We start from the raw sequence: 15,061 nt of genomic DNA, 5'->3' as shown, positions 1-15,061 counted from the left end.
GTCATCTAATCTGCTTAGGTTGTCCAACGGGGATCTACAATGACTCCCGAGGCAGCTGGAGTTGGTGGGCGAAGCCGGAGGTGTAGTGGTCTCCTCTCACAGACCCCTTCACTGAGGTTGATTTCAAGCCATGAGGTAACACCATGACACCACATACTGCCCTAGTCTAGCACTCCACTACCCTAACCTGCCACCGTACTGCCGTAACCTGCCACCGTACCGCCCTAACCTGCCACTGTACATTTTTTTTTTACTGCACCCCTACATCAGACAGGCTAGATCCGGCCCTGATGTGCCCCCATCCCCCTGTGCTTGCGTGCAAAGGCAAACACACTCATCGGTTCCACACATATGCAAACAGAGATCATCCCACACATGTGAGGTATCACTGTGAACGTCAGATCATGGGCAGTCATTCTAGCACCAGACCTCCTTTGTAAATAGTGGTAACCTGTAAAGGCTTTTAAAACTTCACCTATGGATAGTAAAATTAACATAGTTTGTCACTGTTGCATGGGCGGCCACAATTTTAAAGCATTATATATTTGGTGTCTTCTCAGCGTAACATCATCTGGTATTTTACAATATTGGGTTATGTAACGTGGTATTATTATTATTTGTTTTTGCATTAAAGTGTGTGTGTGTGTGTGTGTGTGTGTGTTTTCTCTTTAGGGCCTATGTGTAAAAAAAAAAAAAAAAATGTTTGTGGTTTCTAAGTAATTTTCTAGCAAAAAAAATTTGATTGTTACTTGTAAACAAAAAGGTGCCAGAAAAGGCCTGGTCTGGAAGTGTAACTCTGCCTGAATGATGTGTTGTGCCAGAAGGAATATTAAACCTCGGGCTCACCCAATTATCTGCTTCTGATACATCACTTCAGGCACTGTTGCTGATGTTGCATCTTGTAGCTGCTCAACCAGTGCCCCAGCGTTTCATCGCTTCCGACTTTTTATTCACTGTGGAGAAATAGCGCTTTCCTGAAATGTATTTAAAACTGTTGCAGGATGGACTAATCTTTGAGTGCTGGAGCACTTTTCATTCATGGTGGAAAGTCTTAACTTTCAAGTTTATTTAGAACTGTGGCAGGATGGACTGATCTTTATTTGTCATACCCCTGGCCACTGGTTTTGCATTGGTGCTTATTTAATATAAAGCACATCTTATGTTTGCAGTGCTTTTTTTATTCTTATATTGTGTTACATATTTTAAGTACATTTAAAATTGAAGGCTGCAGCGATATTGTATTAATATTTCTAGGGTATTGTACGCCTGTAGCACATTGTTGCGGTTTACATACCCTTTAAAACATTTTAGGCCAGAGTTCTGTTGTGAAACTGGGAAGAAAAGAATGCACTGCCATGGATAATTGTTGCTTTAACAACCTCTTTTACCATTAAATAAGAATGCATAATGCATATTTATGACTCTATGTACCACAGGCAATTATAGTCCAATTAAAGTTAAATAATAGGATAGTTGTAACTAGTTTATGGAGGCTCATAAACTTGAGCCAAAGTAGTTTACTGTATTCCTATTAAGAGATGTATAGTTGTATGACTGAATTCATACTTGTGCTTTCAGTTTTTGCTGCCTTATGCTGAAAAGGAGCGATATGACAGTGAGGAGCGCCCAGAGGTTCAGAGGCAAATACTTGCTGAGTTTGCAAAGAAGCTACCCGTTTATACCCGGACAGCAAATGGAGGTTAGCCAAGCACATATTTTGGAAACTATCTGCGATAATGATCCACTATGTTGCCTAGTAGCGGCCAGTCAAATTCAAACTCTCAAAATTCAGCTACTATTTTCCTTCCTTGCCTTATTGGCCAGTATGAAGGAGCACAGAATCTTTGCTCAATTTTCTTCTGGGTTTGGGATTTTCAGCCAGCTTGATTGGCTGGGCCAGAATGATGCAAGCCCACATGTGTGCACGAGAATTCATTCTGGCGTTGAGGTATGCAGAGAATTCAAACTGAGCTGTGCTTGCACATCTCCATGTACATTCTAAAGAAGATTGGGGACAAGCAGGTTAGTTTGTGTATTGTTTATTTACTACAGCATGCCTCTTCTGCAGTAAAGAGCTTTTTTGCTCACAATGTGTTTTTATTTATTTAATTAATTTTTTCAGTATAGTATATTGTTCCTTATCAGTCATATGAATCTTTTTCCATGCACTGTATTTGCTGAGACCAGGAGGGGATGATGTGGCTAGTGAAATGACTGCTGACAGATCTTTCATCGACCTTCACTCTTGTTGAGACCAACCTAAGAACCTGTTCACACTTTTCTACTGCTTGCATTTCTTCTTTCATACATTTTTTTGTTTAATGTCAGTTTTTACCACAGTGATTACAGGGATTGTAAATAATGCTTTTTTTTTTTTTTTTTTTTGCATTTAAACATGTTATACTTGCCTGCTCTGTGCAATGGTATTGCACAGAGTGGCTCCGAAATTCCTCTTCTGTCTCAGCTCCTCCTGTTCTCTGTGTATCCCCCATGGGAAGCTGCTTCCTTGTGATAGGATTTGATTGATGGCAGCAGGTGCCAGTGGCGGCAGCAGGTGCCAGTGGCTCCCACTGCTGCCTCCATACCCTGTGAGGAGAGGGAGGGGAGTGCCGTTGCAGATGGAACACAATGCTGGATCGAAATAGGACTCGGGTAAGTATAAGGGGAGTGAGTGGGCAATACAACTGCTGGGAATGCATTAGGGTAAAAAATCTCCTGCGTTTACAACCACTTTACTATGCATTGCCTAGCAGGATTTTTCCTTTACCCTGAAGCTGAATTTCAGGTATGACTATTTTTGCATGGTTACACAGTGATTGCTGCTAGCTTTCAGGTCCCGTGCTAAGCAGCTGCTTTTCTGCTTAGTGAAAACAGGAGGTCACTTGCTCAGCATGGGCACAATTCAGAGAACTCTGCGTTGTCTCGATGAATTCAAAGCGTTCTCTAATTGGACATGGTGACAATCATAAGATCACTGCAACACCTCTCCCCTTCATCCAATCAGAGAAGGCTTTGCATTCATTAAGAACAATGCTAAGTGTTCTGTGAATGACGCCCTTTGAACGAGTGACTTCCTGTGTTTATTGTGCGACATGGGGCCCGAAAGCTAGTGACAATCGGTGGTACCTACTGTAGTAATATCCAGCTTCCACTGGTATTGCGCAGATGTGGCACATGCAAAGTTTTATTGGTCCTAACTGGACCAGTGTAACAATGCAAAAATAGCAATACATGGAACTCCGCTTTTGAGGTAAAAGAAACAAAGCCAAAACAATCGTGCAAGACAACGCAAAATAGTTATTGTGTGTTAAAACCTGACTTTAAGTGGTTGTAAACCCTTACATGTACCCACTGAAGTGTCTAGCCTCAGATGATACACAGAAATGAAACAAATCCTCCTACATACTTTGTACCTGTTTATATGCAGCCCTCTCTTCTCTTTAGCCATTCAAAGTACAGAATTGTCACAACATTTGCCAGCTCTAGAAGGCAGAGGGCTGGGATCTGCCAAATCACAAAGCACAGCATAGAGTTTGAAATGTAATCTGCGACCTGAGTGGAGGGAAAGGACACCCCCCACACACCCCTACATAGTCTCAAAGGAAGCCTTGCACAGCCGAGGCTGTCGATCTCTTTCTGTGTACTGGAGGGGGTTCAAGGTTATCCCTTGGGATTCTGGGACACTCTACAAACCATATACATGCATTAAGGATGGCTCAATGCGATTTGATTTAGTGAAATTACTATTTGGTCATTTCTATGTCCACCAGTCTATTTCTTGTCCTCCATTACATTTTGGATCCTTTATGGCTTATCCATCATATCATCACACAAAATGAGCAATGGACAGGGAGGAATATATCAATGTAGCAGCTGCATTTTTTAGTGGCCATTTATTTTTCTCTGTTTTCTTTACTCTATCTGTCCCTCTTTTCTGAGAGCTCTCAGTCCAATTATATATTCACAAAATGTAATTAACAATGAATTATATGGATAACATTTGATTCATTGGATCCATGGTCACCACCTCTGACCCATATCTTTTATATTGGGTTAATGTTGTGTTTTATGTGTCATTTTAATCAATAAAGGTTTGCTATTGCTGTCAATGATCTCTGTCAATTTTTATTCACAAATGAGATTCCTTGTTTCAGATACTTTGGGTTTGAGATGTTGAGCAAAAGCCATCTTTTATGTGTAGTGTGACACTTTCTGTGTACAGGAGGGGGTGCGAGCTATCCCTTGGGATTCTGTGGTGTAGGCATAACTTGTCAGAAATCACTTGTGTAAATAGCAGAAGGAGAGAACAGGTAGGAACTACACTGTGCTTTGGATTTAGGCAAGTACACATTATAGATATATATATTTTGTTCATTATTCATTTCAAAGGTTTACAATCACTTATAACAAAAATGTATGAAAACAGACCTGCACGCAGTACAAGGGTGTGAGGCAAATACAGTGTATAGCATGGCCTCTTTAACCTTGCTTTACTGATGTAGATGAGTGTTTACCTCTGTAATTATGTAAACATAGCCATATGTCCAAGATTGACGATAAACTGCACTTGATTCTGACCTATACTGCTATATATATTTCAGCAATTCGTTTCTGTGATCGGTGCCAGGTGGTGAAGCCTGATCGCTGCCATCACTGCTCTGTGTGTGGGATGTAAGTTTCTTACAACCATTCCGTTGTTCTTTGTGCCTGTGCATTTTATTACAATATAACTGTTGTTTATTCTTTTAATGATTGGTCTGAATTAAAGGATAAGTTCCTTTTCATAACATGTTACACCCATATTCAGGGTGTAACATGTTATGGAATGACTGACCCCTGATTCCCCATTTTGATGGCTAGCTGGGGATCTTCTCCCCCTGCTAGCTGTCAAAATGGGGGGGGGAATCATCTGTGTGGTGCTTCTCCTGCCTGGCCGCATCACTCATTCACAGTGTAAATGAGAAACTTGGCGGCTGTCCGCTTGCAGTTCTCAATTAACTATCTGTGGTAGCACTGTGGTAATTCATTGATTCTTCCTGTCAGTAAGTATCGGCTTGCCTGTAAAAAGGTACAAGTAAGCAGATACAATGGCAAGTCTGCAGGAGTCCTGCATGGCATCAGCTATCTTCTGATCGCTGGCGCAATGCTTTACAGGCTCCTACAACAAAACAATTAATAAATGCACAATATTTATTTTTTTACCTGCAAAAAAATTGCATTTATTTTTTGTTGAAATGTCCTTTAAATCATTCTTTATGAGCTATGAAATCTACTTTTCAAAGTTCTTGTTGCTGGAATGCAGTTGTTCATAGGTTTGATTTAATGATAGTAAAACTCAGTTGCATCAATGTTAGACATATATGACAACACAGCCACATTACGGTGTGCCTTGTGGTGTCTGTAGTATCCTTTGGTAATCCTCTGACTCTTCTGTGGTCCTGGCGAGCCTATCGGTGTTAGCATACTACATGCAGGGCTTCGACAGCTTGCTGACATAAAGTTATGCCCCGTCTTCCTTTCCTTCTGCACTATTAGGGTCACTATAGACATTACAATCAGACTGTACAATCTTTGTACAATCATCTTCAGATTTACCAAAAACTATGAAATACGAGGACCTAAATTTTGTGTCCTGTCAGGCAGGTCCCAACGTTGTTAGTAGAGCTAAAGGAGATTGTATAATCAGATTGTAGTCTGTATACAGAGCTTTAAAATATATCTAAAGGCAAAATGTATTTATTTTTGGATATGGTGGAGAGAGATTAGAACACCTGTCAGGTTGTTAATATGGTCTGTGGCCCAGTTAGGGGGTTTCACTCTCTCTTTGCCCTCTTTAGCATTAACCGTGAAAATGAAAATCCCAAATTTTGGATTGTCACCAGAACAGGAATAGAGGGGAAAACTTCCAATGTCGACAATAGTTCTGGTGACAGCTAAATATTTCCTAAGTTTGGGGAAATGTCTTGTTTTTGTTATTGGAAGGGAATATTCCTAATGACACACAGATGGCAAAAAAAACTGACAGGTGTCCCTCCCTATACGCTATAAAAAAAAATTTTGCCTTTTAGTTCTGCTTTAAACAATACAACACCAAAGGCTTTTTTTAACTGTTAAACCGTACAGCTTCCATGCAGGCATAAGTCCAGGCTTTGTGTGTGGTAACTAGCCCAAGATACAATTTGGCAATCATCTAAGCAATTCTGTGCACCAAAGATGCAAAGTACCTGCATGTTGGCAGTACTGTTAGGTGGGTACATGGATGTAGCTGAAAGGTTCCCTTTACTATTCTTTATATTCCGTCTTGTGGCTAAACGCACTTATACATGCTGAATAATTTGATATGTCTAGCACTTATTTTACAGGACTAGATGTTGTTTTAGACTGACACCTGGTTTAGTGATACCCTCAGTAGGACTTTGATGCTCACCTTAAAGGAAACTTGTACTGAGGGAAATATGGGTAGTAACGTTGTTGTCCACCTACTAAGGGTACTATGAACAAACATGAAGTATATAAAGTTAAATTCAGAACTACTGATCTACACACTTGCTCCAGATTTGTGCATCCATATTAAAAAAATCAACTTGACAACTGGCATTTTTCAGAAGAAGAGATCAACAATGGCATTCTTTTTATCCTTTAGTACAAGTTTCTTTCAACAAAAGCCAAGACTAAAAAAAAAAGACTGCATTGCCAAACCATATTCTTTCTAAGAGGCGTACATGTGGCAATTTGCTAATTTTTCTGCAGTTTGTTTTGCTGCCAAACGTCAGTTGGAAGATCCGCCACATTTAGAATAGGTTTCCTCCACATGGAAACCTTTTGTGTGCTGTCCCCCCCCCCCCCCCCCCCAGCCCTTCTATTATTACCTGAGGAGTCCCCTCTTGATCCAGCGATGTGCAGAAGAGCTTTGGCTGTCCTGTGACTCCCTCTCCTCATTGGCTGAGACAACAGTGGGAGCCATTGGCTCCCAGTGCTGTCAATCACAGCCAGTGAGAGGGTGCGGCCAAGCCGTGGCTCTGTCTTATGGATATGTAGAGCTGGGCTCAGGAGTGAGCACGCACCAGTGCCCCCATAGCAAGCCCCCATAGCAAGCGGCTTGCTATTGGGGGCACTGGTCCAGGGGGGAGGAGTCAGGATCGGTGGCAGGGAAGACAAAAAGAAGAGGATTGGGCTGCTCTGTGCAAAACCACTGCACAGAGCAGGTAAGCATCACATAGTGGTGCTTGTTTGATTTTAAAAGCCGAATATTTTAATACCACTTTAACTGCCCATTCCATGCCTAAAAAAAATTCCTTTGCAGTTTTCCCCCTGTATCTGGCTTCACAAAATGTAACTTTTCACGTCTTTAAGCTTTTGAGAAAAATATGGTGAATATTGCTGACCTTTTTCTGAAAATGTTGCTTTCCTTGCTATTATATTTCTCCATTAGCTTCAGAGCAAGTATGCAGATCAAGAAATTTAAAACAAAGATAAAATTCTTGATCTGTATACTTGTTCTGATGTAGAGTATTGAAGGCAGAGATTGTTTATACAGTCAGGCAACTAACATTTGAAGAATCAGAAGTTGCAATGGCAGTCTCAATCTTTCCCTCAGGAAATGTTTCTGCTACTGGTGTGTTTGATCTTCTGCCTCTTTTTGTCATAGGTGCGTCCTAAAGATGGACCATCATTGCCCATGGTATGTATCTGGAATAATGTTTGCATTGTGCACTTTGCAAAGAAAATGCCACCCAACACTGAAGCTTCCACCATTAAAGCTCAGCTCCAAACAAAACCTTCTATTTAGTTTTATATTATGTCTTAGTTCTAGTTTTAGAGTGGGAATGTTAAAGCCTCTGCCGGGTTATTATTAGAGATCCATCCCTATACTTTCTGTCAGAACAGGTAGTGATGGGACATCTCTTCAATGTTGTTGAATTGACATCACAGGGAGAAGGGGTGAGGGAACAATTACCACAATAATTTTTTTTTGATTCTAAGCTTTAGGTGGATATATTTGTCCATTGCCATCCATCCATCATTACTTCAGCAGTTCTGAGCTCCACACCTGAAAATGCTAGCTGTCTGGCCATAATGCTCATCCTCTTGTTCATTTTTTTTTTCTGATCTCCATATTTGTTTTGTGTAAGGAAAAGTAAGTCTGTCAGCATAACTCATGGGCAGCTGGGGTTTTCGGCAGTAGATAAGAAGTGGCATCCCCTATACATTATGACAGCTTTACGTTTAACATTTTAATATGTAGCAAGCTGTATGTCAAATTAGTTCAATCTATACAATGTATAACTTTTTAATTTCAAGTATTTCTGCAAAGGGAGCATTATGGCCAGCTTGTGGTTACAGATACTTGTGAGGATTAAAAGGAACTGGACAGGGTGGATGCTTTTGAGTGTATGTTCACACTTTTTACTTTCACTACGTGGTGAGTCAGTGACCTGGAACAAGTGTGTGTCTGTCAGTTGACCTGGCACTAGTCTGGCTGAATGCTTTTTTCAGGTCTAATTTGCAGAGGATGACAATCCTGGAGCTTTCTTAAGGCTTAAGTTAGGAATGGCAGCTGTCATGTCTATCCTGCCAGGCTCATCCTAAGAATAATGTATGGATAATTTTAGGCCTGGATAAGTTGTATTTTTTTTTTCAGTATTTCTACAAGGAAGATTTCATGATCTGCAGTGAAAAGGCATGTTTTGGGGTTGTGGGCAGGGCTTTGGGTGGTTAATGTGTAATTGAAACACTAGACCAGCAGTGGCTAATAAATAAGTGAACATTTCTCAACATCAAATACAGGTAAAATATTTACCATGGTATGTATACTGTATGGGAGGTTGATTTACTAAAACTGGAAAAATCTGGTGTAGCTCTGCATAGAAACCAATCGGCTTCCAAGTTGTATTGTCAAAGCTTCATTGAACAAGGTGAAGTAAGAAGCAGATTGGCTACTGTGCACAGCTGCTCCCAGATTTTGCACTCTCCAGTTTTAAGTAAACACCCCCCCCCCCTCCAATGTGTCAATGACCTAAGCATGTGATTGCCTGCAGTGTTTCCCTAGCAAAACCTGTAACCTAAAGATTTTGCTTACCCACACACAAAAATAGTGGCAAATACTGGTCTGTCTCCTGCTGCAAGAAAGTTCCTTTGAAGATATCCATATTACTGAAAGTACTGAATAACTGTCACAATCAAAAACAATTATGATCACGCATGCATAAACACATGCTATTCTCTGCAAAATGTATTATAAATTGGATTTCTATGTTTTAAAATGATCCCAATTTTAAAATCTACTCGAAACATCAGTGTATTTATTATTGTTCCAACAATTATACTGTATAGCGCAAGAGTTAATTGCTGTAAAATTAAATTTTAGCCACATGACTGTTATCTTGACCTCCCCTTGGCTCTTGCTGCTGGAAGTAATGGTCTTTGTGACTTAGGTTAACAATTGTCATTCTCTACACTGACAGCATATCAAAATCTCTTAAGAGATCAGAACATGCTTATTAGGCTTCTTAATCTAGAACACCAGGATTGTGGCTAAACCTGTTGTATGACAAAACCTTTTAAAACTTAAAATAAATTCCCAGTTCTCTATAGCACATGGATGACTCAGTCCTACAAGCTGTGAACAATGACAGTGGTTTGGTGGTGCACTTAGGAGCTGCCTACCTGGAATGGGGCAGGAACAGAATTAATTAAATGTTCTCATCTTCCAGAGTAGAATATTGGAGTAATAGATCCACTCACCACACAAGAAATGCAATTTTCTGAAAACTGTTTTAAAGGAGACTATTTAAGCACTGCTAGTAGTTGTGTTATCCTTATCCTGGGAAAGTGCTTGCGGCCTTCGAACTAGACTGCCAGTGCTGTTCACTTTGCTCAATTTTGGGCAACAGTCATCCTGGACTTCAAACCTTTTAAAAAAATATATAAGACAAGGTCTTTCTTGGAATGGTGTTGGTGTGATACATTACATTGAAGGAAAAACCTGTTTCCAGTTTACATTGTTAATTAGAATGTGCAACTTGATGCACATCTTGTAGGTCCTGCACATTACATGATCATTAATAATTTGTCAGGTATCCAGTGATGTGTTTACCTTTGGTGAATAGTCACAATGTTATGTTGTTTATAACCTCCTGTTATACAGAGCTGTAGGTGTAATGCACAAAACAATAGGTTTAATTCACCATTAAAAGGCACAATGTTTTTTCTCCTTTCCTTTTAAATACTTTACATAGCTTTTAAATGAGACCTTCCTAAATTTTTCTTCCTCCTTTTAATTTTCTTTCCTCCTTTCCTGCTGTGAGAATTTTTTTGTTTCTGCCAATCTGACTTGATTTGGAAAATCCATTAATACCCAGAAATCACAGATTGTCAAATGAAGGAGATTGCTACAGAGGAAAGCATATTTTAGTATATAGGGTATACAGGATATCTAACAGATCAGTCAGAGTTGGTGGTACTAAGATATTTTATATTGTGGTAAAATAAAAGACACAAAAGTGTGTGTGTGTTATACAGTACATATCTTAAATCTGGGGTTGGCAACCCAGATGGTCGACGAGTAGATCGTGAACATGTTGTTCAGCCTGAGGTGTATCGTCTATATTCCTCTTCATCAAGGTTAGTTTGCCAGAAAGTCAGGAAAAACTGTAAATAAGCAGTGGAGGTCTCCTTGTACATAAATATGCGGGTGCCAGGTTGTAATGTGCTGTCGCTGGATGGTAAATTCAAGATGAAAGGAAAACGCTGTTGGCACATCTGCTCACAATGGTGTCCAGCCTACAGTCCATGAGTTATATTACCACTTTAAGGTGTAAAGCTGTTTGAGGACTACCAATAGTGCCAAAGAGTACATGAGACTGCATTTTTGTTTTTTTGTTTTTTTTTTGTTTTTTGTTTTTTTTTTCCATGTTCATGATGTTGAATGGCTTAGAAGTGGGTTTTGGATCTTTGTCCAGCTGCATGCTTAAAGTGTTACTAAAGGCAGAACTTTTTCTTTTTCTTCCTCTTTTTGGAAAGAGTAAAAGACGGCTATAACCCATCGGGGGGGGGGGGGGGGGTGTGTGGTGGTGGTGGTGTGTGTGTGTGTGTGTGTGTGTGTGTGTGTGTGTGTGGGGGGGGGGGGTGTTGTGCATAATAAGGTCACAAAAATAGGCAGGTATTCAAAATCAGTAGCTATACAATAAAGTCTGCACAGCAACAATGAGCACTCAAGAAATATCAGACTGTATATCATGCGACTATTACCAAAAACATAGTCTCAAAAAGAGGTGGCGGAGAGAACCTCTGACACATACAGATGAATTGCAACATAGGAATGCAACTATGTTTAATAGGGCAGAAATAAAAACTACTGGGGTCGCCAAAGGGGCCCTGGATGCCACAGTAACCCAATCAGGGCATGCAACCTAATGAACAAGGTGTAATGGCCAGATAATAATGAAACTGCAAGGGATACATTGCAGAGCTTTATAAAACGGTACAGGTGAGGAATAGGAAAGGTGGCAGAGAAAGGGGAGAAGAAGAGGTTAAGTAGGAAAGGTGGAAAAAGGAAGAAAGAGAATCCTGGAAAAGCAATTTCTATTTCAGGGGCCAGGGTGTGTGTGTTTTTTTTTTTGATATGGGTGAACAGGCCAAACTGGGTGAATGTCCCTAATGAGGACACAGACCTCTATAAAACCTGTAAGAATATAAAGGAAAAGTGAGTGCTCTCTACTCAGCAGCTAAAGCACCAAAGGCAACCAGTAAAAACCTTCAGAAAATCATACTAAAATTAAAACGTGCAGCGCTAAAACATAAATATATTGCTATTGTCCGTAATCAAAAATCAAGGTAATCAAATTACAAGGTGACAGTCTGTGCAGATTTGGGTGAACATTAGCAGCAAAATCCAATATTGGTGCTCCAATTAGTGTGGTAAAATTACGCACTCACCAGATGCGTAAAGTATATACACATTGAATAAATCTGTAGAGGTCCCCTTTAGGAGTTGGATATGATCCTAATCCAGGATAATCCTCCCTCTAGGCAAGGTGGTGCAGTCAGGAGCTCACAAGAAGATACGGGATCCAGCTGGCCAGAGATCCCTTTAAGGGATAGACGGGTGTAGGTGCCTGCTTTAAGGAACTCCCCTCTCTGGATAGTTATGGATGACTGGATCGGATGGGCTCTACAAATAAATAGCTCTGCAATGATAGTAGAGTTATACAAGCATGTTAGGTTTATGGTGTAGAAACACCGTATAGAACGGCTGTCACTGGTGCCTAGTACGTCCATGTCTCAATGGTAGGGAGCGTGGTAGCAGGAGGGAGACAGATGTGGAGCCGGCCGGCATGCACGTACTCCTCAAGATGATGGCTGGAACGCACGCTGAACCACCACGTCGGTGTAGGCGTGATGACGTCAGTGACAAGAATGAAATGTGACATGTTTTGGAGCATGCGCTGGCCTCTAGGGACATCACCTGGTCTTCCCAGACGATGATTGAGAACAATCCATGACACTGGCAGGTCTCAGCTTGGCAAAGGGGGCAGTGCATGCTATAAATTCTGCAGGGTGCCCAAACTTTTGCAGACGCCATTTTTTTGTTTTCTGTTATTTTGAAAGTGTAAATGATGGAAATAAAATCTAACTTTTGTTGACATATTATAAGAATGTCTAATCTGTAACTTGATGCCTTTTGGAGATTTTTCCATCTTTCCTTGGCTTCTTTATGCACATTAATACAAATTTTTAGCTGGGGTGCCCAAACTTTCGATCCCCACTGTATACCTTTTGCCTTTTCATTTCTATTTTAAGCTGAATGGGTTGTTTTACAAGGTGATGGTTTTACATATTCTTTAACCACATGAGCTCTGGAAGGTTTTACCCCCTTCTTGACCAGGGCACTGGGTTTTTAACTTTTTGCTATACAAACAAAAAAGACCAAACATTTTGCCATCATTATCACTGGTGTGGGGGTGATTAGGGGCACTGACTAGTGACAGTATGTTTAAAAATTGATTGGAAAAATAATTTTTTTTTTAACTTTTTTAACCTTATACAGCGGTCATAGGCAGGGTACGCTGCATGCCCCTAACCTGGAGCAGGCACAATAACAGACATGATGTCAATGATGTGTTTGCACGTGCTGCCCCGCCACAGTACATTTACTGTGGTGGGTCAGCAAGTGCTTAAGGTAAAATGTTTAGGCTTTACAACTACTTTCAGGATGCTGACCTTAGAGGCAGTAATAAATGAACAAAAAAAACACAACAAAAAGTAATATTATGGCAATATAAAAAGAAAAATTAAAGGGGAATGAACAGACACTAGTTGGTGGATGAATGCAAAAGAGCTTTATGGACGGATGAATTCTGGACATCTTTTCTTTTCCTTGATTCAGATGTATTCTTCAGTCCAATAACCAGCTATTCAGTGTCTATTCTCTTCCCTGTTTTAAAGGCAGCTGCCTCCTTTATCAAAAATTATCACAGCCAAGGAATAATTGCCTTTAATTACTTCAGTTTTAGGTTTGCACAGCACAGCATTCTTTCCTCAAACTTGCTTTTTCAGTACTTTCCTCGGACACAAGAGGCTTCCCGGGGGATAACCTAGACTCCTTTCACAATCTTCTAGTGGGTTCCTCTTACACCAACAAAAGATTTTGCATGCTTTTATGAGCATATTAAAAAAAGGTTTTAGAATTACTAATGCAATTAAAAAACAATTATTTACACGTGATTAAGTATGAACTAAAATAATTCACCATTAGGACACTAAGGTAATAGCTGCTAAAATTTGGTCATCGAAGTTTTATATAAATACATTTTGCATTAGTTATTTTAAGCAGTTATAGCCATTTGCAACACTAGTTATCCCTTGAAACTTGACTACATTTTTAATCAATTAAATGATACCTTAAAAAAAAAAAAATGGTGCTTTCAAACATTTAAAGCCTGGATAGTTTATTATCTAAATGCATTCCCTGTATTAAGGTAAAACTGTCCCAGTGTTTTTATTGTTCCCTCTCCCCCCTTATACTTGCTATCTTGATCCAGTGCTGTGGCCGTCTGCAGCGGCTCTCTCTGTTCAGAGGCAGCAGTTAGACCCATTGGCTCCTGCTGCCGCCAATCAAATCCTGTGAGTAGGGGGCAGGGCTGAGTCAATAATGGAGGACTGTTCTTTGGCATTTTCACGTCCAATGCAGTGCTATCAAACCTGCATTGCTCCTGATGTCAGATGCTGTGGGAACTGGTCTAGCAGCAGGGTAGAGGATCAGGTCAGTAAATCTTCTTTACACCACTTGCCGACTGCCAGCAGTACATTTACTTCTGGGGGGTGGCTTTCTCAGGCATTATGACATACCTGTACGTCACAGTGTCTGTGCGCAATGGCCTGCTGAGGTCCGCAACAGCGTGATCTGTGACTGCTGTGTCTGGTGGACAATCATTATGACCAATCATAGCGATCACATGATAACACATAGGCAAAAACTGTCATAATTGGCTTTCATTCATGACAGCTTGCTTACTATTGTGATGCTGTGATTGGCTAACTGTTATCAAATGGTGCCTGGGCCAATCACAGCACCCTGGACTATGTGATATGTGGCCAACCACAGCATCACAATAGTAAACAATAAGTCAATAATGAAAGCCATTAATGACGGTTCAAACTATTACTTTACAGTGATGATTACTGTGACAAGCAATCAGTGTAAAAAAAAAAAAAAGGAAAAAAATCCCTGATCTTCCCGTTTCCCAGAGTAGTACAGTGTCACTGTGGTGACACTGAACTACATACAGTAACAATTTTATTACATTTTTTAAAACTTTTTTTTTACAATTATTTATTTGTTTAAATACCTTTTTACATACTGTCACCAGTCAGTATCCCTGATCTCCGCCTCACCAGTCATATGATGATGTACTGCAAAAAAAAATTAAAATCATTAATTTTCCCAAAAAAACCCATACAATTTGGAGGGTATTTTAGGGCCTCGAGAAAATGAGATGGGCAGTCAGTACTGATCAATTTTCAAATAATATATACACCATAGTTTAACTTTTGCACAGAC

At 40.1% G+C, this 15,061-nt stretch overlaps 1 protein-coding gene across 1 annotated transcript in view; it reads left to right on the top strand.

Moving 5' to 3' along the window:
• The window catches only part of ZDHHC15 (zDHHC palmitoyltransferase 15), a 51,405-nt gene that overhangs the window by 9,524 nt on the left and 26,820 nt on the right, over positions 1-15,061 (top strand). The window contains exons 4-6 of the mRNA XM_089685213.1: positions 1,579-1,699; positions 4,602-4,671; positions 7,649-7,681. Coding sequence (XP_089541339.1) covers positions 1,579-1,699; positions 4,602-4,671; positions 7,649-7,681 — 224 coding nt within the window. The remainder of the gene's footprint in view (positions 1-1,578; positions 1,700-4,601; positions 4,672-7,648; positions 7,682-15,061) is intronic.

The sequence above is a fragment of the Staurois parvus genome, unplaced genomic scaffold (genome assembly GCF_062004578.1).
Source record: "Staurois parvus isolate SC_StPar_1 unplaced genomic scaffold, SC_StPar_1.0 ptg000365l, whole genome shotgun sequence".
Lineage (NCBI taxonomy): Eukaryota > Metazoa > Chordata > Amphibia > Anura > Ranidae > Staurois > Staurois parvus.
The sequence above is the reverse complement of the archived record's forward strand: the minus strand, read 5'-3'. Positions and strand labels throughout refer to the sequence as shown.